Source organism: Aythya ferina (genome assembly GCF_964211825.1).
Source record: "Aythya ferina genome assembly, chromosome: 9".
Classification (NCBI taxonomy): domain Eukaryota; kingdom Metazoa; phylum Chordata; class Aves; order Anseriformes; family Anatidae; genus Aythya; species Aythya ferina.
In genome coordinates this window covers 11,705,139-11,732,250 of record NC_140305.1, presented here as the reverse complement: position 1 = coordinate 11,732,250, position 27,112 = coordinate 11,705,139, and the positions used below count along the sequence as shown (strand labels likewise).

At 38.5% G+C, this 27,112-nt stretch overlaps 1 protein-coding gene across 5 annotated transcripts in view; it reads right to left on the bottom strand.

The window, feature by feature from the left end:
- Positions 1–27,112, bottom strand: part of STAG1 (STAG1 cohesin complex component) — a 180,316-nt gene that overhangs the window by 117,821 nt on the left and 35,383 nt on the right. For 4 of the 5 annotated variants that reach the window (XM_084529472.1, XM_084529469.1, XM_084529468.1 and 1 more), the window contains 3 exons: positions 25,047–25,178; positions 18,418–18,520; positions 8,813–8,992 (listed from right to left, as the gene is read on the bottom strand). In XM_084529472.1, coding sequence (XP_084385598.1) covers positions 8,813–8,992; positions 18,418–18,520; positions 25,047–25,075 — 312 coding nt within the window. In that variant the 5' untranslated portion in view covers positions 25,076–25,178. The remainder of the gene's footprint in view (positions 1–8,812; positions 8,993–18,417; positions 18,521–25,046; positions 25,179–27,112) is intronic. The other variant, XM_084529471.1, reaches the window with a different exon arrangement.

Sequence of the window (27,112 nt, the reverse complement as noted above, 5' to 3'; positions counted from 1 at the left end):
CTAGGAAGCATGTGCTGCAGTATTCTGCCCAGGTGCAGGAAACCAGCACTTTCAGGATTCACCACATTCAGTGAGTGTGCACAAGGGAAGGGCCCTGACAAGGTTATGAAGTACAACAAATGAGAAATTACGTGAGCTTCTCATCATCATTACCAGCTTGGAGTAAGGTAAGGAGCATTGTAACTAAATTTTAAGAAAAGTCAAAAACTATCTAGCTCAATTACAGAGATGAAAATTACTCCAGTACCACCCACAACTCCCTCTCACTCCCTGCTCACAAAAGAAAAAAGAAAGCAGCTACATATATATATATATATGCACGCACAGACATATATACATGCATGTACATCTATATAAGCTATAGATATACGTATATATACAGAGATGCACCACATCTCTGAGTCAGTCATTGTGACAAGCCCGTACAAGTACATTCTACATAAATGAGATTCAGTATTCTTTCAAATTTGAAAAATGCTTCTATTCTTACGAGAATTGAGTGAAAAATCAAGATCTTCGGCAAATGACAGATGACAGATAGTACAAATACGTAGTCAGCACAGAGATTTTCAAAAGCCCATAACAGCTTTCAAGAGAATCTCGCAGAAATTTACTCTGCAATGACTCTGCTTCAAAAACTACCATGTAGCACAGTTGGAAGACAAAATCTAACATGCCTAATAGGCAAGAAATGAGAAGCTTAAAGAAAGTTAAGGAAGTAGCAAAATAGATCCACAGTCTGAATAAACAGCTTAAAACCCATCATGGAAACTCTACAGATATACTGACCTTCACATCTCAAGTCTGCTAAAAGATAAACCAGAAATTTTTTTAGTATTGAAGAGAAATAGCAGCCTGACTTGCCAGTAAAAGCAAAAGTGTGATGCAATGAACGAAATAATGAAACTAGTTATCTTATTACCTCCTGGAGGCTTTTCAGCTATGAATCCATTTCATATTCCTTCAGAGCAAGAACATTACTACAGTTCAGAGCGTTAAGTGCTGGAGGAACCACAGGGACTAACTGCAGATGATACTTTGCCAGCTCATGTAAATTATACAGTCTCGCTAAATATTAATGAAAGTTCATTTCATAAAGCTATTTCCCAATTTAAATTAAGTAACAATTTGGCAGCAGTGCTACTAAAACAAAGTAAAAACAAATGACACTATATGTTCAAGTGTAAGATCTGAGTCAACTGTAAACTAAGGCAAATCAAGGCTGAAGAACATTTAAATAATTTGCCGTTTCATACAGCTGATCATGGTCATGTTTCACTTACAGTGAAAACAACAGACAAAAAATGACTGGGATGGGCGTACAGTGTGTTTATATAAAAGTTACCAAAAAAATCAAAATAAAAGTATGTAAGGCATAATAATGTCTTCTGCCAATAAAGAGTTACTCATATGAAATTTGAAGCTTACTGAAACAAGAAAGGAAAGCAGAGAGAAATTAAAAAATTCCACTATCTGTATAAAGAGCAGCCTGAAGAGAAAAGCTAAAAAAACGTGCTTTAACAGGTGGTGAGAATAACTTAGAGAACTGTGAAAATAAGAACATAAGGTAAGAAATGGAAGTAGCAAAAGACTTGTAGTGCTCTGTGTAAAATTCTTTAAGTTAATTTATGCAGTTATTTGTTTTTTTTTTAATAACACAAATCTTTTAAGGTCAATTTTTGTGAAGACTGAGGTAATTACACAGACAGTTACTGGGGAGAAGGTAGTCCCTAGCATGTACAAGTATGTGCAGTTTCACGTTCTGCATTAGACCTCAAGATGACTGGTAGCATTCCAAATTGCAGACAGCAAGTATAATAGACACCCACTGAAAAAACTAATATAAGGTTAATAAAACAGAACTGTAGACTGAAAAGCTGCAATTTATCCTTTTTTCTCTAAAGATGGTCATTTTAAATTATGAGAGTTCATGCTTTGCTAACTCCTAGTGAGTATTTTCTGAAAATGATTCTTTATGGTAAATCTTACTTTAATGCAACAGTACCTGTTTCTTGTTTCTCTTTTTCATAAGCAGAGACAAGAAAATCTGCTTAATGCAGTGTCTATCTATATAGCTTTTTCTTTTTTTCCTGAAGCATAGAGTGGGAAGGAATAAAATCTTAAAGTAATTTATTCCCAATAAAACTAAGAAATCCACACTCTCCATACAGACCTATCTGTGTTTGGCATTTCACATAAATACTTACTTCTGTGCAGTAGAATGTGTATGAAATAACTTTATGCAGGGAAATCACTGTAACACATTACGGGGAAACATTTGGGTGAAAAAAACACACTTTGGAAAGATAAAAATATTTTGGAAAGATAAAAATATTTAGTTCTCAGAGTGCTACAATGGCATGATTTAAGTGGCATTAGTCTTATGTGCATAAAAGGTACTGGAAAAATTATCCTTGCAGATGGATTAAGATTGTAAGAACTACTGAGAAGTACTCTTGTTACAGCGCATCTGCATTACTCAGAGCTGCACTTCCTCACCTGAGTCCTCAGAAAAGATGTAGAATATGCAAAGGCCTCATACCAAGGCAATTTTCCACAGTGGTACAGATTTAATGTTAGCTGCTGATCTCTCACAATTTACATACTACACAATTTTTTAAGGGTTGTGTCTGTTTAACTGGAGCCAATCACAGGCATGAACGGTTCTGAGGTGCTACTAAGCATAAAAAACAGTTATATACACTGTGTATGAGCTTTGAAAATCCTCAGGGAGTGCAGAAACAAAATCAGTTATACCAATAAGAGACCCATCAATTTATTAAAAGGCATACTTCAAATTCTTTTGCTAGCCTAATTTGGAAAGAGTTCATGGATCACCCCAGATAATTCAAAAAATGATTGCATTTTGGAGAGTAAAAAACTTGCAGTTATTTTATCCTGTAAGCTTTACAGAATGTGTACTTAAAACTCCTGAGGAGTTTCTGAGACAGCTTGGTGAAACCCAAGGTCATTATTCATCCTTCAAGTCAAAGAATAAAGCACTGTCTGAATTCAACAGAGGATAATTAAACTAAAAAAATGCCTTCAACATAAAAAAAAAATGTGGGTGATAGTTTATATCATATGTTTGTATACTATTACACCTTCAGCAAAGACCTTTACTGAAATAGTCAAGGTAGATGCAGAGACACTATCCATTGAAGAGGACTTCTAGTAGGGAGAACAGACAAATTTGGGAAAAAGAAAGCCATTAAGGCTACTGTTTATACAGAAACCATATTCACCCTGAGATGCAAACAGGCAGAGGTAGGGAAAACTCCTGAACTATATTTTACCTTCTTATCTACCCTCTTGCTTATCTGCCTTTGACAGAGACAGGATATTGGACTTTTGGTATGATCCAGTTAGACCCAGCAGGCTTTAATTTTTGAGCTCGAGTAAGAAGGCATATACGTAAAACAATTCCTCCCATAAAAGGTAGCTATTGTCATGGTTATACAGTCACTTCAATCAAGAATAAGTCTGAGCTGCTGCCAGAGATGAGTTGAATCAGGGAGCTGATCCAGCTGAAAAAACATCCATCAAAGTGTCACGTTCTAATTAAATTTATTTCTTGGTGTGACTACAAAACACACAAAAAAGGTGTAAAAAAACAACAGCTGTAGGTGTGAGAGAAGGTGGGACCAATCTGTTCAACAGCAGCCTTAGTTCATGCAAGATTAAAGCAAGCACATAACAATTCCTCTTAACTAGAACCACTGGGAGGACTAAGGAGCATAGAGATTATCTATATTGCATAGTAATTATGTAATTAAAATAACCGTGTGATAAAATTCCAGGGAGTTGAGAAGTAAGCAAAGCAAAATCTAATCCATGCTGAATGTGCTGGAAAGCAGCTGATTAAGCTGTGCAGTCAGTTGCCCTGCTGTCAGCCTCCTTCTCGAGGAGAAAGCACATCTGAGGAGCAGCCTGGCTCTGTGGGGTGGTGCTGGGGGCCTCTGCCTCAAGGCAGTGCCCTCTCCTGCTCCCCGCTCAACAGCCGAGGTGCCTGCCACCACCAGCACCTTCTGCAGCGAGACCTGAGGGAGAAGGGTAAGGTTCAACCCTTTGATTCTCTGCAGCTGCTAAGGTTGGCCCACCCTAACTTGTACTTAAATGAAACTCAGATTATTATTACTAGAGAAAAAAGGGGCGGAGAAGAGTATGTTGACTTGACACAGGAACTGGTGCAATTCCACAGCCTGACCTGTGCAAGGAGGTAGTTTACAGACCATATTGGTCTATTTCTGCCCCAAATGTTATGTATATCCAAAGCTATTAGAACAGTAAAGGATATGCCCTATTAACAAGATATATAAGCCACATCAGCTTTCTGGAAGAACTGATTATCTTACCTATCTTGTACAAGTTGTCAAATCTAAAAGCGATAGGAGAAGATACTGGAGGTACTGGGAATTCCCATCAGAAAACTATTTTGGATACAGATGTTGGTAACTGTAACTATTCTAAACCTAATACTAAAAGGAACTGGCAATCATGCAGTATGATGCTAGTGCATACAGAACAACACCAAAAAAAGTGCTGCTGAAAGCTTTGCCTGCTTTTCCTCTCTGTTACTATTTCCAACAGATCAAACACGTAATTGTAAGGGATGCATACCCTTTATTTTTGCAGGTATTGATTTTGAAGTCCACAGTCTGCAACAAAGGCAGGCGGATAAACACTGAAAATCAGTATTGTATTGAAAGTACTGTTAACGTTTCGGAAATATTTTAAATTAGTATCAATGACATGTTTTAATCCTTTCAGATAAGCAACTGAGTGGAAAGAAAAGGTCTCGTGATGTTCCTCCTGCTCATGAAAGTTCATGCTCATGACCTTTCTAGCCAGTAAATGAGCGTCACAGTTAGCCAGCTTGAGCCCAGCAGGTGTGAGGAAGAAATAATGTGTGAAGAACTGAAACTAGGAAACCAAGAGAACTTCCTCATGGGACAGGGTAAGCTTACCCTGCTACAAGTGCAACTAAACTTGAACAGGGAGAGCATCTCAAAGTATTCAAGTGTGCCCAGATGGGCAGACAAGAAGAGCGAGGACTGAGGTATATTCTTGACTTCTGGTGAGACAAAGAACCAGTAGCACGATGAAAAATTCCCTTTCAGTGTGCCAGAAAGCTCTCTTTGGATACAGATCCTAAATGCACATTGCCATATAGTGGAACCATATTTACTCTGAACCATGTCTAACTCTAAACCACAGTATCTTTTATTAGCCGAGCATAGGCAGAGGGTTCAAATATTTCAAAAATCAACATCTAAATTGACGTTTGCAGTTTACTGCAGATAAGGATGACTGGCTATGCACATAATACAGAGTAATCTCGGCATAGATCTGTTCAGGTTTGGGTATCAAATACCTTGTATGATTACTGATGATTATCTCCGATTTTCTGGGGGAGGCACAAATCTCCTTTGCACACAAGAAAGCAAAATGCTATTACGCTTGTTTTGACCAACACCGAAGTACAAACTTTATTACAGCTAATTGGACATAATTAACTCTCAAGAAATTTTCAGATTGAAGCCTAAACAAAATCTGCAACCATCACATGCTCTTTACTTCACTGCTGCCTTAACACCAGGGTCAGAGACCAGTACATAAGTGCCTACGAAAGGTTAAGCTACGAGTCAGCCTCTGCACTGGGGCTCAGCTGCAGGAGTGGAGATTCATCCATGCCCTTCATTCCCACCAGGGTAAGCTCAGGCAGTTCAGCACATGAGAAATGATGATACAGTCTGCTCTGCCTGCAGAAGTTTAGAGTGGGGAAATATACTGGATATAGCTGTGTCCATAAAAACATTCAAGGTGCAAAAAAGAGACAAATGACAAAAAGCAGAAAAGTGTCATTAATTCCCTAACAAAGAAAAATGTGTGTCTAAAAAGCTCTGCAAACAATCTTAATGGACTAAAGAACAGTACCAGCAGAAAACAGGAAGGTAGGTAGGTCATATTGCACTACATATGGAGAGAGCTGCCAACAGAAAATCTTCCAAAGCAACCAACTACACAATAGGTTACAGAACAAACTTTTTAAAAGTGCCAACAATCCAATGCTAGGTTAACGTGGATATCAGACTGATTTACAGAGTTCATGTGAGACTTAGCTTGGATACAACTAACACTTCATAACAGAAGCAAAGATTTACATGCAAAGAGCAGCTTTGAAGTTACGTGTACTTGAAAAACAAGATATTAACGTTACTTTGTTTCCCTGGAAGAACCAAACAGCAGTAATCCTGAAGAGAGGTAAATGAACCCTGCGATAAGAACCAGAATAGAGGACAAACTTAAAAGAAATGAGAGTTGAATTCAGCTACAGGCTTCCATGAGCTGGCAATACAAAGATAGAAAAATCTAACAACTAAAATATATTCTGAGAGCACACAGCTGGAGCAGATAGGTCAGGAATGAAAGCATGTTAAGGAAAAATTTCAAATAATCTCTAAATATATTAATTGAACTTTTCTGTTTTTCATTGCTGGAAGCAAACTTAAGTGCACTACAGAAAAAAGTAGGTTCATGTTACAGGGAAATAACTGAATATCAACAAAAAAGAGGTTCTAACAAATGTAAATATAATTTATTTGAAAATTGGCAATACTGACAAAATTGCTAAAATTGGCCAGAAAAAAACCTGCATCAAAGCTATGAGTAAGAAAAATGCCAAGCATTCCTAATTGTTAAATAAAAATCCCTAAGCTAATACGGAAAACAAAAAATATAAAGATGCTAATAAACTTGGTTTATAGAACCTTTGTTTCAATGTGGGATTATCATCCAGAAGTTCAAGTTAAAAATAATTTAATCACATGGTAATTGCATCTTGCTTCCCACTACACGGGTCTGTCAATTTCTTTATTTTTTAGCAATAGTAAATTTTTTGAAGGTACACAAGTGGCACATACTCTTGAACTTAGGATTATGATTGCTAAATATGGCCCTAAAAATGGGGCATTTATGCCCCAAGCCTTCAAATAGACTTGCCTACTCTTTTACTATTTGTTTACATGTTAGGAACGGCTTCCAAAGAGCTATTTACTTCTTTCTCATCTGAGCAAGATGTAGGCTAAGGGCATTTTAAGCATGCGTATGCACATGTATATATAGGGGTGTGTGTGTTTATGTATATATCTGTACACAAATAGTACTTTTTTCAAAACAACTCCTTTGAATTCAGTTCAACTTGAATTCCAAAGGTTTCTTACTACAAACATGCAGGCTATTTCTTTTAAGAAATTCATTTGTGGAAGACTTCTGTTGGCATCTCTTTTGAAATAGATGAAATGTATCAAAGTCAATTCCACACACGCACTCAGTCATCAAATATCAAAGCAATCACACATTCCTTCTCATTTGGCGCCTGCAAATATCAATAACTCTAAGACAAACATACTACGTAAAGCATAATATATGTTCGGTACTGCAGTAAAACCAGAAAATAGACTCCAGATGTTTCCTCAAATCCTGCCAAAAATAAAATTTGAAAATGTGTCGAAAACCAAGGAAAGTTGGAAACCCCAATATAAAACATGTACGAAGAAGAGGCACAAAGAATCTGTAGCTTTGTTAGCAGTAAATTTGTTCTGTCTTCACCTAGTAGATAAGAAGGGTCAATCCTTTGTAACTGTAAAAACAGCCACTATGAAGAACAAAATTACTGATATTTTCTTCCTATTTATTAGTACTTTAAAACTACATCTCAGATTTGAGGATCAGAGAAAATATTCCATAGCTGGAACTCATGTGGAAAACTACATTAGTCCTAGGTTTTATGCTACACCAAAAGCAACATTAAGAATGGTACTTTGCTCCTAATTTTCCTAATTTATAATTTTGCTCACGTTAGTTGGCACCGCGTAAGCAAAACATACAAACTGATATTGCATGATTCCCTTTTGTTGAAATGCAAAGTAAAAGAAGTTTGCTTAAACAACCCTTCAGTAGGAACCACTGTTGGCTTTTAACTGCAATGGGTTATTGGTATTCTGGGCCCATGTTTCTCCTTTGAGTGCCAAAACCAAATAGCTGAAGCACAGTAACTTAAAAAAGCATACAAATACTGTCAGAAACAATCATCTATAGAGGTTCTTCAGATGGGACTCATCTGGCCCAATAAATGCTTTAAGACCTCAGTAACTGATCAAAACTTAAAACGAGTAAGAAACACCTCCAGAGGCAGTTCAATATAACTATCTTAGATATTTATCTTATAATGAAAAATTCGCCCTCAGGGTGTGTCCATCTTTATCTTTGTCCCTCAGCCACAGAGGAAGTCTAGGCAACTTGTTTAGCCTTCATCTGTAGCTCTGGTGGGAAACAGCAAGAATGCAAGCTGCAGTGTGAAATACTCAAAAGTGCTTCAGCCAGCAGCTATTTTGGGGGAAAAAAAGAAAAAAGGGGAAAAAAAGAAAGAAAACTTTGTATCCATCAATAGTATCATCTTATACTTTTTCTTCCTGTAAAACATATTACAGGCTATCATTTAATGGACTGCTTAATACCAACATGTATTTACAATTTGAAAGCAATGGACAAAATAATGGAGAATTCAACTGAAATACATGACTTTTCTGATCTGTCTCGTTTTTCAGAAATATGTGGCAGTCCCCAACTCAATGACAGCACATTCTGTTCTTTATCATATACAGACTAAGATAATGTTAAACATGAAATTCTACTGCACCAATATAGCTTGTGAAAAAAAGCCAACTGTTTACAAAAGCATAGCTCAGAATGAACTCCTACAGTTGGGGTACGCTGAATGATGAAAGTGTAACACAATTAGTTATTTTACCTGCATAGCACTCTTCCCCAGCTTAACCACCTCAAACAAAGTGACAGGGTCCCCTTCTCCATTCTGCTGAGGGTGGCCATTAGCTCTTCCACGACTTGCTCCTCTGGCTCCAGCCTCCAAACGACCTTTGTCTCCTGGAGACTTCCGAGGTTTCTTAGCGGCAGACTGGGCAAAGAAAACCAGCAGAGTGAAAAAAAAAATTTATTATAGCTGTGACATCTGACATCACTCAAAAGTGTCTCTATAAATCATATACATATATTACACATATATTTACACGCTCACACATATAAATACACGTGGATATCACAGAATAAGTCAGTCTGAAAGGGATCTCAGGTCTCCAGTCTGACCTCTGGCAAGGTCAAAGCAATGTCAGCTATGAAATGCAACCATGTTGATTACGGCTTTATCCAGGCAGGTACATGTATTTTTAATTATCACTACTCACTGAGAAACAACTTTAAAGCTACAGTCAAGGAATTCAACACTGCTGAATTCCCAGTGTTGAAGTACCAGTTCACATCAATATCCATATTAGTATTAATCAACACAAACAGACAGTTGACAGCATGACTAGATATACATATATGAATGGCAGCAAATTACAGACAGGACAGAAAAAGTGTTTTCTGTTGGCAAACAAAGTAAATTTTCAGAATATATAATTAACTTCGGAAGACAACAAGTAATTTATGAAACATACACTTGTCCTGTTAACAGCCTATTTCTGTATTTAAGTAGACATAGAAATTTTATAACAAAGATTCAACTCCTCAGTTCCAGTAAAATTAAATAACTAAACTTACAATCAAATTTAACAGATCATAATAATAGCCCCTTTCTTGCTTTAAAATTTGGAGTTAAACATTTTCCTTGGGAAACTAAATTATTCAATGTAAACTTTTTCCAGATTCTTCAAGCTCATAATCAGATGCTATAGATTCCACTTGTGATAGGTCACACAGTGAATATTTTGTTTTGAATTTAAGTCACTTTTTGCAAAAAAAAATCAGTTTTGGGGGAAGAAGAGGGGAAGGTGAGATTCCTGCTACAATCTTATGTCTAAAATCTTTTTTTTCTCCTACTGCAAGGCAGACGAAAGCAAAAGGTGCCACAGAACAATGAAGCTATTTTGAGGAATTATGTTAAAGAAAACATGCAAGCAACTCTACAATTGTACAGTATCCTCATGGTACCATTTACCTTGACCACCCTATCACCCAGTTTCCATTAAAGCTTTTAGAAAAGAATGTGAAGTCAGCATTTTTGGTTGCATCTTCCAACTGCAGACATGTTACAAATTTTCCCGCAGAGGAAAGGAATCTCCTTGCTGGAAGACAGCCAGTAGAAGACAAAGAGGTACCCTAGCCTTGACCTTGCCCTAAAACTGTCGCTGCCAGTGGAGACAGGGAGATAAAGAAAAGGGCAAGGTGGAGCACAACTGCTTCTTGCAAATACTCAGTTAAGGATTTGCATACAAATGCAAGATGGAAAGCTTAAAATAATGGGAGAATCTCTATAAAAAGTTTCGTGGATAACATCTGTATTTATGAGTAGAAGAATATGAGATCTCTGCCAATTATTGTTTTGCAAAGTTGCCTTTACCAGCACGAAAGCTATCAATAAATACATGGAATGTTTGAGCTCTACCAAGCTCTGAAGAGACACACAATCACTATTTAATAAATAAATAAATAAATAAATAAATAAATAAATAAATAAATAAATTAAAAAAAAAGTTGTTTAACTTAGATTTTGATTAGATAGTAGGAAGAAATTCTTCACCCAGAGGGTGGTGAGGCCCTGGCCCAGGCTGCCCAGAGCAGCTGTGGCTGCCCCATCCCTGGCAGTGCCCAAGGCCGGGCTGGGTGGGGCTGGAGGCAGCCTGGGCTGGCGGGAGGGGGCCCTGCCCAGAGCAGGGGGCTGGAGCCAGGTGGGCTTTGAGGTCCCTTCCAACCTAAACCTATGATTCCATTTGGGAATGTATAATCCACCTGTTCACTCAATGTGGGTGACAATAAGCTATAAGCACTTAAACTAGCTAGAAGTACCGCTAAATGAAAGCAGGAAGGCAAGCTGATGCCCTCTTCAGATGCTAATATAAGCCAGAAGTGCCTTCTGTACTCAGTTCCCCTCAAAATGAAATTCAAAGGGTGATGTTAAATACTTCAAGGATTAAGGGAAAACAGATAGGAGATCAAAGGATATGTGAAATGCACACACTGAGGATGCCAAACACAGGTAGTCCTGCATCTCGAAAGAGAGAGACCCTTGCATTCACAGGTTAGGGTGGTCCTTCAGCTCAACCCAAAAAAGACAGACCTCAAATGCCACGAAGAGCTTCCACATAAAAACAGCCCCGCACAAACGTAAGCCTGGCTCCAGTAAACCTGTCAGACTATCACTGACAGGTATAAAATACAGCATTTCATAAGATCAAACAAACAAGAGTGACATTAAGTCCCCTCTCCTGAGGATCCACCAAACGGTTCTCAAGATATGGGAAAAACAGAGCCCTGTGTTTTCTAATAGGAGCAACAATGCTGCTTACTGCTTGCCACTTCTCACCCTTCCAGCCCTGTGAGAAGCCAGAAATTGCTGGCTTCTACCTAAAGCCCTCTTAAGCCCACAGTCACCCACAATGTTTTGTTGTTGTTTGCTTGCTTTTTCATTTTAAGTATCCGTCAGAATCCCAAGATAAGTAAGATCTGATTGCTCTCCAGACTCAAAATTGTTTTCTGTTTATAACAGGGATCCCTGAAAAAGTCATGGAAAAGACAAGCTGGTTTGCTGTATTGTATCTAGATGCATTAATAAATCCTTCTAATGATTTTCATATTCCAGTCATCTGCTGCAATGGCAGAGCAGACACTGCTGAAGTGAATTAAGACTTCCAGAGGGAGGAGGAATAAAGAAGCAAGGCAAGGAAAGCAGGCTGGAGGCTTCAATCTCACACTGAGAAAGGTGCTGCTGGGGGGCATTAAATCCCCGCTTTCACTTTGAGATCCAGGACAGAGTCAGACCAGTGGCGGGGTCCAAGTGGACTGTGTGTGCGTGAGATCTGAACTAGGGTCTCCCCACAAAGACCAGAAGAAATCCTATCTTTGTCTTTTCTAACTTATTTAAACTATTCTAAGACCAAGTTCTACAGCTCAACCTACACAGAGTACTTTACATTGTAATGTCCATTATTCTACCAAAACAATTTCCAGGAACATGGACATTAGCTTCATTTTCATACAGATCAGTTGAAGTGACTTTGTTCATGCTCACAACCAGGACATTGTTCCAAGTAATTCTTGTCAGAGATCAGCCTTGAATAGGTGAAAGCCTCCAAATTACAGCCACATGAAAACAGAAGTTATTATTTTTCAGATTTGTAAATTAGACTCAACTGACAGCAAATAAGGCTGAGAATTTATCCACATAAGCATTAGGAAATTCAGAAGTTCCAGAATGTGCAAGAAGAAACTTTAAAATGACCATACTGATGATCAGAGTTTAACTGTTGTTTTATGGTATAAACGAAATGAAGAAGAAACAAAATACGTATCTAGACTGTAATTAAACTGATATTGGGAAAATTCAGAATTGCGTAATACGTTAGCTAGATAATACCTTTCATTTAATGTCTTTAAAATAATTCTGAAGGGAAAAAAGTGACCCACATTTGTAAAAACAAGTAATAGAGTGAACGTTAACTTATACACTAAATAAAACCAAAAAACAGCGGTTTGACATTTTCCATTAACAGGGCCCAAGTTGATCTGATGTACTTCAGGAAGAAATAAAGGTAGTTAAAGCGTTGCAGGTCATTAATTTCACCTGTCTTCCCCCTCCAGTAATGGCCTATATGTGCATTCACATAATTACATAGTATGTAATAAGTCATTTAAAGCAACACCCTCTTTCTTAAGATAGCTGGAAGAAACTTTTTAACCTTCCACTTGAGTAAGACTGAAGAACTTGCCTCTCAAAGGCACCATCGTCTTGAGAGGCCTCTGCATTGTAACACAGTATTAAACAGAAGAGTCTCAGGTAATGTCTGAGCTCATTCCAAATGAATACTGATTTAAAAAAAAAAAAAAAAGGCAGCTCGTGAACATTTCATAACATTATCATGGTTATCCAGGAAGAAGTTACTGGATTCCAGCAGTCTGCCTTTTGAACATCTTCATCACAGAAAGAAACAAGTTTTTTTTTTGTGAAAAACCTCATCCTGCAAATAAAAACAGATCCAGGGCCCCTAACACCCAGTGCACACAGACCTGCTTCAGCCATGCAGGCAGATCTATTCAACTCCAGTTTTAAGGGACAGACCTAAAATATCAGGCAAGCAAGCTGAAACAAGACATCTCTGATGCACATCACACTAAGCCACAAACCTCGACTACTGTGAAAATAACTACTTCTAAGAATATTCCTTCCTACTATTAATCAGGATGTGTGATTTGGAACTAGGAGGGAAAGTCAATCCTCTGGGTGTATTTATCATCCGTAACACAAGACTCATTAACGTTGAGTCTGCTGCAAAGTTAAAATTTTACATATGAAAACAAATATAAGGTATTGTAGTCCCTCTTCTCCATACAAAAAAAAAAATAAAAAAATAATAGCAAAACTGCACAGTCTGTGCTGGGGACAAAAGCATAAAAAGTGCCTTGCTCCACCTTGCCTCAGAAAGGAGCATGAGGAGATGAGTTAGTTGGAGAAAGCCATGCAGCAGCTTCCATGACTATGAGATGAGCCACACACCAGCTGAGATCTCAGAATTGCCCCCTCTGGGACAGACTGATGTTTCTTCTTATGCTCCAAGTCAAACAGGCTAACCTCTAGCTACTCCTTCTGCAAAATACAATAGCTGAAATATAGTCACGGGTCTCTCTCACTTCCTCCAACCTCCAAGAGCTATTCCAAGATCCTGGGGAGGTAAGACCAGGTAGGTTAATATAAAACAATATAAAGCATGACAATGTAATTGACCAGCCCTCTAAGAGAGCACTGATCCAAGAGAGGAGGCAAAAAACGATAAATGAGTAACCGATCTGAGCCTCAGCTCACTATGGTGAAAGAAGCACTGGGGTTCCAAATCCCCTTCCTAGAAGAGAAGAGAGCATCCATGCCCGTGTATTTCAATAACGCAGCAGCCAGAAAAGACATTATACAGCTGATGTTACTCAGCAACTCCAAGCAGAGGGCTGCCATACATCACTCCCTGAATACACAGCACACGATTCGCTAAATATGTATCCAGATGGTATACTCACATACAGCTTCATGGAAATATATGCACCATTACATCCCACTGACTGGACAGGTTCACCTCCCAGCCAATTGCTCCACAAGCATCTGCTCTACATGCTTGGGTGTTTAGAAGTAGACATGTGCAAAGGGGAGGCTGGCCACCGTCAGTGCTAGAACAGGACACGGTGCAACTCCTGCTGCATTCACTGCATGGTTTGGTGAATTTGGGACAATCAGGTTACATTACAAGAGTTACTCTGAAGGACCAAGATGCTAATGTCTTTGCAAGCCACTTGTCTAGTACACTCAGTGAAGTAGACTAAACTCATTCAAACAGAGTAGACTCACTAGAACAGTAACTAGAGAACTAGGGGGGCAACACAGAAAGAAGCATTTTCAGGATGGAAAGGTTCCCCAATCCATTCAGGTTCTCTCTGAACTGGAAAGTTCTTTACTATGAATGGTGAATTCTCAAATGAGGTCTACCTCCTTACAGAAGTCTCACATTTGCAATGAGAAAATCTCTTTCTCTGGAAAAAGAAGCCTGTTAAAAAGCTCCATCTTTCTAATAAAAGACAAGTCCATTCTACAACACTACCTCCTCGATCTTTTTAAAATAAATACATATATTGACAGAGTGCATTGTGTGCAGCTCTGTAAGAGAGCAACACGGCTAGGGAAAATGGCACATAAGAGTAAACTCTCTTTCCAAAAGAGGTCAATACATTTATGGCAGATGTGTTACTGTAGCTGCAATGGCTTAAGGACATAAGCAAGTCAACAGTTGTGTGCAGAGATTCAATAATCTTATTTGACCATCATATTTTAGAGGAGAAAAAAAAAGAAAAAAAAAACAACACAAAAAACACAAAACCCATTAGTGCCTTCAGGCACAGAAATCTTTAACATTACAAAAATGAAAAACAAAGCTAAGAATCAGCTGAGAAGAACAGCTCTAAATAATTTGTTGTATACCTAAGAGTGAAGGTGGGCAACATCCATGGAGAACATAAAAGTCATGTTAGCAGATGGAGGAGTGGGGAGAAATGTTAGAGCTGTACCTCCTGTGACAAATTCACCTGTGGAATGTGGACAGGATTGCAACAAGGATGGGCTCACAATGTGGAGGAGGAAAAGTGAAAATACATTGTTTGCAAAACCAATGCTTCATCTAAGTCCGTGATTTTCAGTATTCAATAATGTTATAAATGTAAATGCATAGAACTAGTCTCTCAAAGGTACCTGCATTTCTCCTCAAGGATAGCAGAGATTGAGTGGCTTATTCCTTTTCAGCCCTTTTTTTTTTTAATAGTAGGTTCTTATTTATTCTTTTCCTTCTTTTCCATTACTGCAGTATCATCTATGGATACAATTATGGATCCAAACATATGCATCTACTGTCAAGCCACCCAAAAAATAACAAAAAGACTGAATTTATGGATGAGGGGAGAGTAGTAGATGTCAGTTACCTCAATGTTAGAAATGCTGTTAACAGTCTCTCACAACATTCTTGTATTCAAGTTGGGAAGTTGTGATCCAGATGGGCAGACAAGACAACTAGATGGGTGGACAACTGGTTAACTGCTGGGCTCAGAGGTTAACAGATCAACCTTCACCCAGATGCTGGCCATAAGGGAGTACAACAGAAGTCTGTGATGAAACGTGCCCCACTTCACATCTTTATCAGATAGCCTAACAGTATGAAAAATCGACTCCTGTCAAGCGTGCAGATGGCAGGGAACTGGCAAGAAGACCACTCACTGATAGCAAGGTCCAGCCTGAAGGGCTAGGCTAACAGCGCACCCAAAATTCAGCATGGACAAAGACCTGCCCCTGGCAGAAGAACAAATCTTTGCACCAACACAGGCTGGGGACTGACGAGTTGGGGAACAGCTCTATGGAAAATGACACTGGGTTCATGGCAGACAGGAGACAGCAGCGTGCCCTGGCAAGCAAAGGCCATCGATATCCTGGGCTGCACAAACAGGAACACAGCCAGTACACCAAGGAAAGGGATTGTCCCTTTCTACTCTGCACTTGTTAGCCCATAGCTGGAATACTGTGACAAGTTTCAGCCCCACGCAAGAGAAACACTGATAAACTAGAATAAGTTCAGCAGCAGGCTGTCAATACAGGCAGGGGGCACTTCCCCATGAGGCTTTATTGCAGCAGTATACCATAGGAGGGCAAGTGACAACAGTCAAGAACTGAAACAAGAAAGTTTCTGATCAGCTAAAAGGAGGCTTTTCACCACAAGGAAAGTCAAGAAATGAAACAGGGTGCTCAGAGAGGCTGTACAGCATGCAGCCCCGGAGGTTTACAAAACCAGACCAGAAGAGGTCCAGGCAGGGTGTTGTGATCCTGCTTCGAGCAGGTTAGAAATGTCCCTCCCACCCTGAATGATTCCATGATTGACCATCACTGTTGCTCTCCTCTGAACCTCTTCCAGGCCCAGTATAAACTTCTTGAGATTTTGGGTTGGAGGTAGAAAGGGCGGAATAACGAAACGAGAATTAGGGAAAATATTCCATAGTTGGGCAAGCCAGAGTTATAAAAAGGATGCAGTATTATTTATTTTCTACTGTCTTCCTTGGCTTTAACATTGGATGTGTTTTTTTGACTCAGATTAAACATTAATATGATGCTTCTGTGTCATCTTGCTCCTTGGCAGTAAAAGTCAGCTCACAGCCCATCATTCTGGGTGAGTAATGACTGTTTCATGACTGTTTCCCCTGTATTTTCAACACTTACCAATCATGTACACTTAATGAGACTGGAGTTGTTCTACACGTAATAAGCAAAGTCTCCTGTAGAAACTTGATAACTGGACCAGGAGACTGCTTCAGTGAGTATTCCCAAAAGAGCAATTAATAAGCTCAAAGAGAAGGATGAGGAATGCCTTTTGTAACATTCATCTTCCATTTCCAGTGAATATGAAAGGAGTATAAAATACTACCCACCTTGCTTTAATTCCTAGACTAACAAACTTCTGGGTTAGCAATCAGGTTACACCACTGTCTTTTTCTTTTTTCCCCTCCTTCAATTGGATTATCAAAAATTGGTAAGTTTACCGGTGAGATATTCTTAACAATTTCTGATTTCACCCTTTGCTTACAGGGTGTGTAAACAGAACCTGTTCTCTTTACATCTTTCTTGTTAAGACAAAGTGAGCATATATGTCCATCTGATGAAGAAGACAGGGCCCCAGGGGAAACCCTGTTCAAAAGACTCCAGAAAGGAATAAAACTTGCATGGAAAAAAATAGCATTTAAATGTCCACTCCCACATTCCAGAAACTGTGAAGCACCAAACTGGAAGCCAGTATGATGGAGAAACTTGCTCCAGCGTGGCCAGCTTGCTTGAGTAGAACACATGCTTCTGTCCAGGAATTTAGATGGATGCTTTAAGGACAAAAACCAAACATGTACAAACAATCTCTAAGTGCTGTGTAGACATTCATACTGGGAAGTATACTTGTAGACAAACACCCTGACGAGAATCAAAACAATTAACAGCAAACACACGAATTCCCACCAAAAATCTCATTCCATATTGTGTACTTCAAGTGATACAATCAAACAAGAACTGCATTTCATGACCTTGAACTGAAGCAAATGAGCACAAGACAAAACAAAACTTCTGTATTTTCCAATTATGTAACATTTCATAAAATAAATGAAAATAGAAGACAAATCCACCTTAATACTATGCATACTAGGGAATTGTTTCAGCATGCTCCCATTCATGGGCCAGCAACAGACAAAGACAACTGAAGAAAAGCATTCTGTTAGTAAATTTAGACAGCAGAATTGAGGACTAATTCCCATTTTATGTTAGATAAAAAGTTGAAGCTCCCCATCTTTATGTAGGACATCACGCATGTCAATTACATAAATTATTAAGATGTGTTAATGGATCTTCTGAGACATTATATTAGTACTATGCTGAAACTCTTCCATTCACATTAAGAGATTATCAGTTACAAAGAGGATAGCTCAAGGGTCAATTGTCACTTGAAGAAGGCCATTACAACTTCCAAAACAAAGTGGTCATGTTCACTGAGATTCTTCTCATGTCTGGAAGAATGTTGTAATATGACAACAGCAACAAAATTGCAGTGTTCATGTACATACCTGGTAAAAGAAAAAAGCTACAATGATCTCATTTTATGTCCCTTTTTAATCACTTCAAACAGTTATATTTCAGTCTGATAAATATTTCATACTAGAAGTCTTCATAAAGTTTGACATAGGACTCATTAAAAGCCTATTTATGTGACCACAAGATGATTAGATGAAAAACAGTTTGCAGTCAATTTTAAATAGATGCATAACAAAACAAAACTAAATTACACATACTGGAGGCCTGCCAGGACGGCCCCTTTTTCTTTTTCCTTTGACTTCTGTTTCTTCAAGCTCACTGCCAGCATCTGAATGTGCAGTAGTTTCATTTGTAGAATCCCTAGGGGGGAAAAATACTAGATAAATTAAAATGATTTGAAATCAACAAGTAATCTATAACTGACTGATTAAATATTTAGTCCTAAGCCAAGAAGAAAAAAAATTCAGCATTAAAAGTTTTGCCACATTTATTCTACAAGCTAAGGAACTAAGCGATGCTAGCCCTGGCAAAAAGCCTTACCTTTTTTATAGGCTGGAATGTCATTTTATGGACTGAAAGTTATTTAAATTAACAGCTTCTTTTGAAACCAAGTTGCACTTCAAAAACTGGCTATATTAAACAGCAAGCTCAACATATCCATCCCACCTAATGTATTCAATAGTATCAACTTTCTTTTGCTCTTGTTAACTACTTTTGAGCTGCTTTAAGGTCATGAGAAAGCAATCGGGTGCCTGATCCAGCCACCACACCATTAGAACAGTTACACAGGTTCCCACTAGGGTTAAATCGTGGTTTTAGTCACACTTCAAGACAATGCCATTGTGCAGCTGTTAATAAAGAAAGGATTAACACTGACCAGGAGGCTTAAACCAGAAAACTCACTTCAATCTTAAGACATTTAAGATTCTTGTGGTTAGAAAAACATTTTCACTTGTACAGCGATAAAAATAAATAAATATTCAGGCTATTAGCAGAGAAACCCATACAATTTTTTAATCATTTCCATTTTAGACTAAGGCTGTACTAAGTAGGGGAGAAATATTATCTCAAAATTCTTCAATTTTCTCCCTGTAAGCCAGGTCCAAAGGTACTGCCTTCAGAACAGGCTTGGCTGCTTGAAGAATCCCAGCTTTTGAGTGATTTTCTGAGGCATTAAAGTTTGCCCAAGAGGAGCCCACAAGCAAAACCATTCGTTACTGATGTGCCTAATTTCTACTATGCCAGACCATGAGAGACTGCTAGATCTGCGAGGTCTCCATAAATGGAGTAACTGTAATAATGTGCTAGCTTACTCAACGACTGGTGAAGTCTAGTTCTAATCATAGAATTCCTTGAAGCCAATATAATTTCCTCGAACTAAAAGGAGTTCAATTGCTTTAAAACTTGTGTAAGGGAAAGGAAAAAAAAATCACGCCTATTCCACTATACTGTGTAGCCTCATATACAACAGAGGGCATTGGGTAATCTGGTTTACAGAAACCGAGAAGCTTCAGCAAGCCATGATCTACACACATCTTCCACTTTTTCTTAAAATACACAAAGGAGGAATACTTCACAAATTCACTGCATCACCAAGAAAGCTATTTAGTAATGCAGAAAGATGCGAACATCATTATATTAGAATCAAGAATCTTCTGAGACTTCTCTTTAGTGAAATTACTGTATTCTTCTAGGTGTCCTTCTAGCATTTTAAGGCATTATTTTCCAACCTTTTCCAATTTGCAAGCACAAAAAGACCTAGGTGTGTACATAATCCTTCATAAAAGCTAGAATGCAATTATCTGCTTTTCTGAAAGTAACATCCACAGAATGCTCTACATATCCCAGAAGTCCATGCACCCTAGATTAAAATCAAGCAATATTCAAGCACATTGGAGTTTCCAAGCTATATGTTTTTACAACAGTATTTCTACAAAATACTTAAGATGTAGCTTGGTTGTGATGATTTTTAGAGAAGTAACTTTACTGCTTCATAATATATGAAATCTGGAAAACTCAATACTGAACTATGAATTTAAAAAATAAATGAAACCAAATTAAAAAAAAAAAAAAACAGTTCAAAATGACTTGGTTAAATAGTGTCACTGATGAAGAGCAATGCAGCAAAGATGTCTATGTGGATGGATGTATCCAGCCTTTGCTCAAAGACCAGCCATCACACTGCAACTTAATTTGCCAAAAACACATATTGCCTCACAATGACAGCTTTTTCTAAAAAACAGACAAACAAGAACACTTCTCAATACAGCCATGAGGAACCCCTATAAAAATATCTGCTGCTTTCTACTGCTGCAGATAAATTAAAACATTCACTCTTGCTCTCTATAGAAAAAACGAACTGCTCCCCAATCTACAGAGAGCCCTACTGCAAAAGTTTCAGGCGTGGCGCAGTCCCAGCAATGTTCACATTTCTGTGGAAATGTCATAGATTTGCTAGCTTGTAAAAATCACACCCCTAATATCATCAAGACAAATATTTTTCTCTATTAAAACCAGATTCAGCAGAGTACCTCAACAAATGGTTGTAACACTTCCCCTGCAGCTCTGAGCTATATAAACAAATTAATCAAACCATACTACTTTGCCTGCATCTAGTCCATGTACAGCTTGATTTTGCTACACCCTGTGAGTAGGTCTTGCACAATCTACTGAGATTTGTATACTTAGCAGTTGAAATTTCAATCACTTCAGGACTCTGCATAAGGAAGGAACATTTGAATAATTAACAACCTTCTCTTCTTTTTCTTAAGCAGAGTGTTGTCTTAAACCCCATAGGCAGACTTCTCTAATTTTCCTGTCAAAATACCTCTGGTTCACTGGAAGCCCTTTTGGAAAGGCTCAGTAAATCACTAAGGGGAAGTTTCATGTCATCTAACTTTTACATGTATACATTGCACATAACAGAAAATTTTAAGGTGCAATATACCTCATGCTAAGGTCAGTGTCCAAAATAGGTCAGACAGTTTATGCTTTTAAAATTTTCTTTCCTCTCCACTGATGGTAAGATGATCTAGACAAACATCTCAAATACAAATGTCCAAAATTAATCAAGCTTAATCTCACCCTAATAATACCTGAGGCAAAGAGGTCATCTCCTCCTGCAGAGCGTAAGTTTGTTCTCCCTTTACTCCTTACAAAATAATAAGCAAATCACGTTATTTGGGAAGAGGAGAGAGGATAAGGACAATCTACGGTCCTTGGCTGACTTAACACTAAAACACCTGCAGCATTCCAAGAAGCAGGGAGTTCTTCTTGAACCATGCAGCTCCTGGGCAAAAAGGCCCTTGCACTGAGGCTGAGTTCCATTGGTGTGGGGAGAACTGCTTCTCGCTCCTGTCAAAGACTGCACTGGATACACACAGGCAGCCCCCTTCCTTCTTATTTCTGAATTCAGGGGAGGAGCGAAGCATCTCTTAACTGCTTGCAGTTCTGTCAGGTTTTTAACACTTACTGAGAAGAGCATCTGGCCAGCATCCATCTCCCTCATTCCCTACACATATTATAAGGCTGCTAGGAAGCAATTTTTCTGATGGCAGTCATCCACATCTTAATAGACCAGAATTATCCTATCCTTATTTCATGTGTGACTAGTAACCTGAGAGGAAAACTTAGGCCTCACCACAATATATCCTTCATCTTTTCTGAAGCTGTTGGGATGGAAATTTACACTCTTTGCTGGGTTAAAAACTGGTTGGATGGCCAGGCCCCGAGAGAGTGGTGGTGAGCAGAGTGAAACCCAGCTGTTGACTGGTCACCAGTGGTATTCCCCAGGGGTCAGTGTTGGGGCCCATCCTCTTTAACATCTTCATTGATGACTTGGAGGAGGGAATTGAAGAGCCTGAGACACAAAACCTGTGGGGAGCAGCTGAGGGAGCTGGGGTTGTTTAGTCTGGAGAATAGGTGGCTCAGGGGAGACCTCGATGCTCTCTGCAACTGCCTGAAAGGAAGCTGTGGGGAGCTGGGGGTTGGCCTCTTCTCACAGGTAACCAGTGATAGGACCAGGGGATGGCCTCAAGCTGTGCAAGGGGAGGTTTACATTGGAAATTAGGAGATATTTCTTCTCAGAGAGAGTAGTCAGGCATTGGAACGGGGTGCTCAGAGAGGTGATTGAGTCACCATCCCTGGGGGTGTTCAAGGAAATGTTGGACTTGGCACTTAGGGACATTATTTAGTGGGTGATAGTGATGGTAGGGGGATGGTTGGACCAGATGATCTTGGAGGTCTTTTCCAACCTCTATGATTCTATGAAAGTTAACTTGGCCTAAGGAGACCTGCACCATGAAAGAGGAGGAGAGGTGGTAGTGCCAAAGGCTAAGCCCTTCCTCTGCAAAACACCTTTGAACATGGTAGAGACATAAGAGAACTTTCAAGAGTGTGAGAAGACATACAAGAATAAGGTGAGCAGAGAAAGCAGATACATCATAAGTCCTTTTAGGAACTCAGGTATACTCTGCTTTTCTTTCTGGTTTCTGCAGTGGCTCAGGGATCCTAGAACAGCTGGCTGTAACTCCAGGATTCCCCCTAAATCCTCCAGGTATTATTCTGAAGTTATAATAGCAAGTCATTGAAACTATATGGTAATGAAGAATTAACAGGTTACTGGGCAGGCCCTTGCTGTCATGCTTCTGAAGAATGTATTTCCATTGACTTAGTCAATGTCATGTCTCTACAAAATAAATCAATTGAATTAAATTTACCTTCTACTATTACATAAAGTCTTTGCTACAGAACTCATACCATGACCTTAAAAAAAAAATCACACCAAAAACTTACACTAGTTTTAGGAAATAAAAACAGTTTTATAAGCTTTTTATATGTTGTTGAGGTGTCTCAAGATTCTGGCAGAGATAAAATCATAAATTGCTACCACCAGACTCAGCCCTGAGAAGAAAAGCATTCATGAAGAAAAATGGCTAAATGCACGGGCTCATGAATCATGGATGAATCAGCTCTCATGGTTGATCTTCAAAATCTAAAGAAGAACATGCCTCACAGCAAATGAGTCATCCCACTGAGACAAGACTCGTAACAGTCTGTCACCCAGGTCAAATAAACCAGACAGTTGTGGGTTTTCTTCTCCTGTATCTGAATCACCAATAATTCTGTTACGTGTAATTCTGTCCTCATGGCATTCTGAAGCCACTTCTACAAATCCAGAAATATGGAAGATTTCTACTTTGGTGTTCCCTCAAAGGGAAGAATATGGGAAGGAATAAGTGACACAGCTCTAAGCAAAGTGTATCAATAACAAATTGACATTAAGACTCTGTTTAAATGGGATAGCCTTAAAGGTTTTTTTTGTTTTTAAGTTGCATAATATTGGTGGGCTTACAATCTTCTGATTGAAGAGAATGCCAAACTGCCTCATGTTTTTCAGCTGTTATGCTGAGTTATGGGATCCATTAATATGCATTTTATAACTTAAAATTCCACAAAATTTCATTCACTTCTTAAAGCCATCTGGATTCTTGAAGTGGGAATGGGAATACCCCTTTCCCATCATTACAATGACAGAAACTAACAGCTTTTCGTCCTTAGCACATTTCACAAGCACACTTTTATACTTGTAATGCAGAACATCTAGAAAATATTATACGTTAAAATGTTTTCTCAGGCTATCCTACAAGCTCACCAGCAGCCCCCCCCCCAACAGAGGTATCCATGCCAGTCATCCCCATTTTCAGGCACCTGCTCACCCGCAGGAATTAACTTATGTCAGAAAAAGGTTTTAAAGACACTGGAAATTAAGGCAATATTGTGCATGCTATTATTAAGGGCAGTGAAATAACTTTACAATTGTCCAAACATTCAAATTCTTACAGAAATTACAGAAAGGGACTTGAATGTCTGGCACATCACTCAACAAAACCTCAGCTCTTTTACACTCTGTAATTGCCATTTGCATAGTTCGTTCCCAACAACGTATGGTTAACATTACAGAGTTACCAGCCGCAGGGCGGCAGCGCTGTGAGGAGAGGCCAGTTCTGTAACAGCTGCCCCACAGCTCTGCCATCCAGCAAGGCCAGTGGCACCGCTGTGGGAGCGGGGTTCAGAAAGGGCAGCAAAGTGCAAACAGAAGGGAGAAAGTGCTGTGGCACCAGGCCGGGGGCAAGGCACGAGCGGCAGCCGATGCTCACCATCCAAAGCTGTTTTAACTGGCAAATTATTTTTTCCCAAGTTGAGTCTGTTTTGCCCATGTCATTACCTGCTAAGTGATCTCCCCCTCAATCTCTAGGCTTAGACATCTTCTGTGTCCTGAGGGAAGGCTGAGGAGGAGTGTGAAAGCACAGCTGGCAAAGGCCAACCCACCACATCACATAAAGCTCCATTTTGCTCCTTTCTAAAATTCCTTTCTCAGCTATGCAGCTCTCATGATCGACTGCCACGCCATGCTCCCCAGCAGTTCAGGTACAGTGACATTCCCATGTGTATAAGCTTTTCATTTCCCAACATGACTAACACATGCTAACACTGCTTGCTCTCTCCAATTGCAGAAGCCACAGACTTATTCCACAATAAATACAGCTTATTGTAAGGAAGTATACAACAGGAATACACAAATATGATCAATTATAACAAAAAAATCCTATTTTCAAAATGTTACAACATTCAGAAGCATAAAAGTAGCAAATACTTGCTTTTGCTTTTCACAAAATAAAATCTCCATGTAAAGAAACATCTTTTAAAGAAAGCGTTTATTTATTTATTTATTTATAGTTTTTCAGCATACAACACACAAGACCTGGAACAGTCACATTAATCTACTCTTCTCAAGCTGACACTTTATCCTCATACTCAGCTTACTACTCACTTCTATCTTTCGAAAGCTGAAAAATTCAAATACATAAAGAAAAAGAATACTCACTGTAGTACTGGCAAATCTGAAGTAATCATTTTTGCAGCACTCTTGAAAGTAAGAGCTACATAGAACTTCTTCTCAAAGTTATAAGACAACTACTTGTAAACCTCTTTCATGAAACAAATGTCAAAGCTCAGTCTGTAAAAAAGAAAAAAAAAGAGAAAAAAGTGTTAGCTGCAATTTCCAAATAGCCATACATTGAATAAAACACTATAAACAGAAATTTTGAATTCAACTTTGAATTGTCACCACTATTAGACCACCTGAAATTTTGAATAAATGTCCCCAGGACACCTTAATGATATTCTTGCACTCAGTTTTTACAATTTTGCTTAGGCAACTTTACGTGTTTTTTTTTTTTTAATCTATTTTTTTTCTTTTTGATTACACAAAGTATTGTATTACCACGCGCTTATTTACCGTAGCTAATGTAAAAATACAAACAGAACTCTGAGAAAGTTTAAATAAACAAGAAAAATATACAAGCATAAGCAACCATAAAGCCTGGGATAATAAAAATTTAAGGAATCTATTTTCTACTCACACAATAGACTAAACTTGAAAGAAGAAAAGTTTGTTTCATAAGAAACAATCCTTTTTTAAGGTTTTGAATGAAGACTAAAGACCTGCACCAAAAATGTACAAGCTTTCATTTAGGCACAACAACAAACTGGTGTAAAGTAGTGCTCCTGATAGTATCTCCCTTAATGGAACTACACCTATCCAACCACACTAGCAGGTTCACCGTTTTATGTGACTGCATTTCAGGGAAGCTAAGTCAGAAGCTGAAGTGTCTAGCCGCAATAGGAAATATTTTAATTTAATGAAACCAAAGTTTTAAGTTTAAACAATAAAATAGACTGCATCCATGCTACCTCTAGACCCACTGGTAAAATCTCTACCTGGAAGACTAATCAAGGAGTTGACAGGTGTGCTAATCTTAGAAATACAACATACAGCTGCTATCCTCCTTTTCCAGAAAATGCAAGTTCTGGAGAAACTAAAATAATTTGTTTCCTCCCCCCCCCCCCTTTTACAGATCTTGTGGTAATATGAACAGTTACATGGTGCACTACAGTTGAATAATGGTAATTACCAAGAATTTATCTTGGCTGCCTTTAAAAAAATAATCAAACACTGTATATTTTAAATCTCTATTATTTAAGTCCTTAATTTCTTCTCACCAGGCAGTCCTTTCTGTGCTCTAGCAGTTTTGCACAAGACAGAGCAGGAAAATCAAGCCAGAAAGAGGTAATGTAACTAGCACCAAACAATATCTAAATAAAACTGCACCAGTGTAAGCAAAACAGGACAACATGTAAAGTATTATTTTCCATCCTACTATATATACACATCGGTTTTTATTTACCAAAAACTTAAGCGTACAATGTGAACAGACTTTTTTTTTTGCCTCTGGTTGTTACAGTTCCAATTTGACTCACAGATGCCTACAACTACTTCTGCCAGTACTTACTACTACATGTTATAAACAGTTTTACATTACAGCTTACTTAAAGTATCTCATCACTGTGACAGCACATCAGGTACTCCATGATTTATATGCATTTTTGTCTGGAAAAGTCAGTCTTTTTAGTAATACCTTCCCTTTATTTAAAGCAGACTAAATATGTTTTTAGTATTCGCACACAAGCGCACATGCACATACTCTTGCATGTGTTAACTGGACTTCAGAGGATCTTCTTCTATCTGTCTTGTATCTTCAGTTTGCCTTCAATTCTAACAGGGTATTAGGCATTCAACTCAATCTCCCAAAGAAGTTCAACAAAATTCACATGCATTTCCTGTGCAATATTTTACACAGGCATATAATGCATTCTGGACAGCTGCTATGTGGAGGGTTTTTTGTTGTTGTTTTTGTTGTTAAGTTTTCCTTTTCAACTTAGTTATCACCCTCAACAACTGTTGTGCTTTACATGCTCAGGCAGTAACTAGAAGTGCTTTCAACACATGAGAGAAAGTGTACTTGCTCAGCTATAACTTACTCAAAAAGTACAATCCTGGCCTAAAAGAAAGCATGGAATTAAGGGTATAAAAAGCCCCAAGGAGAATAG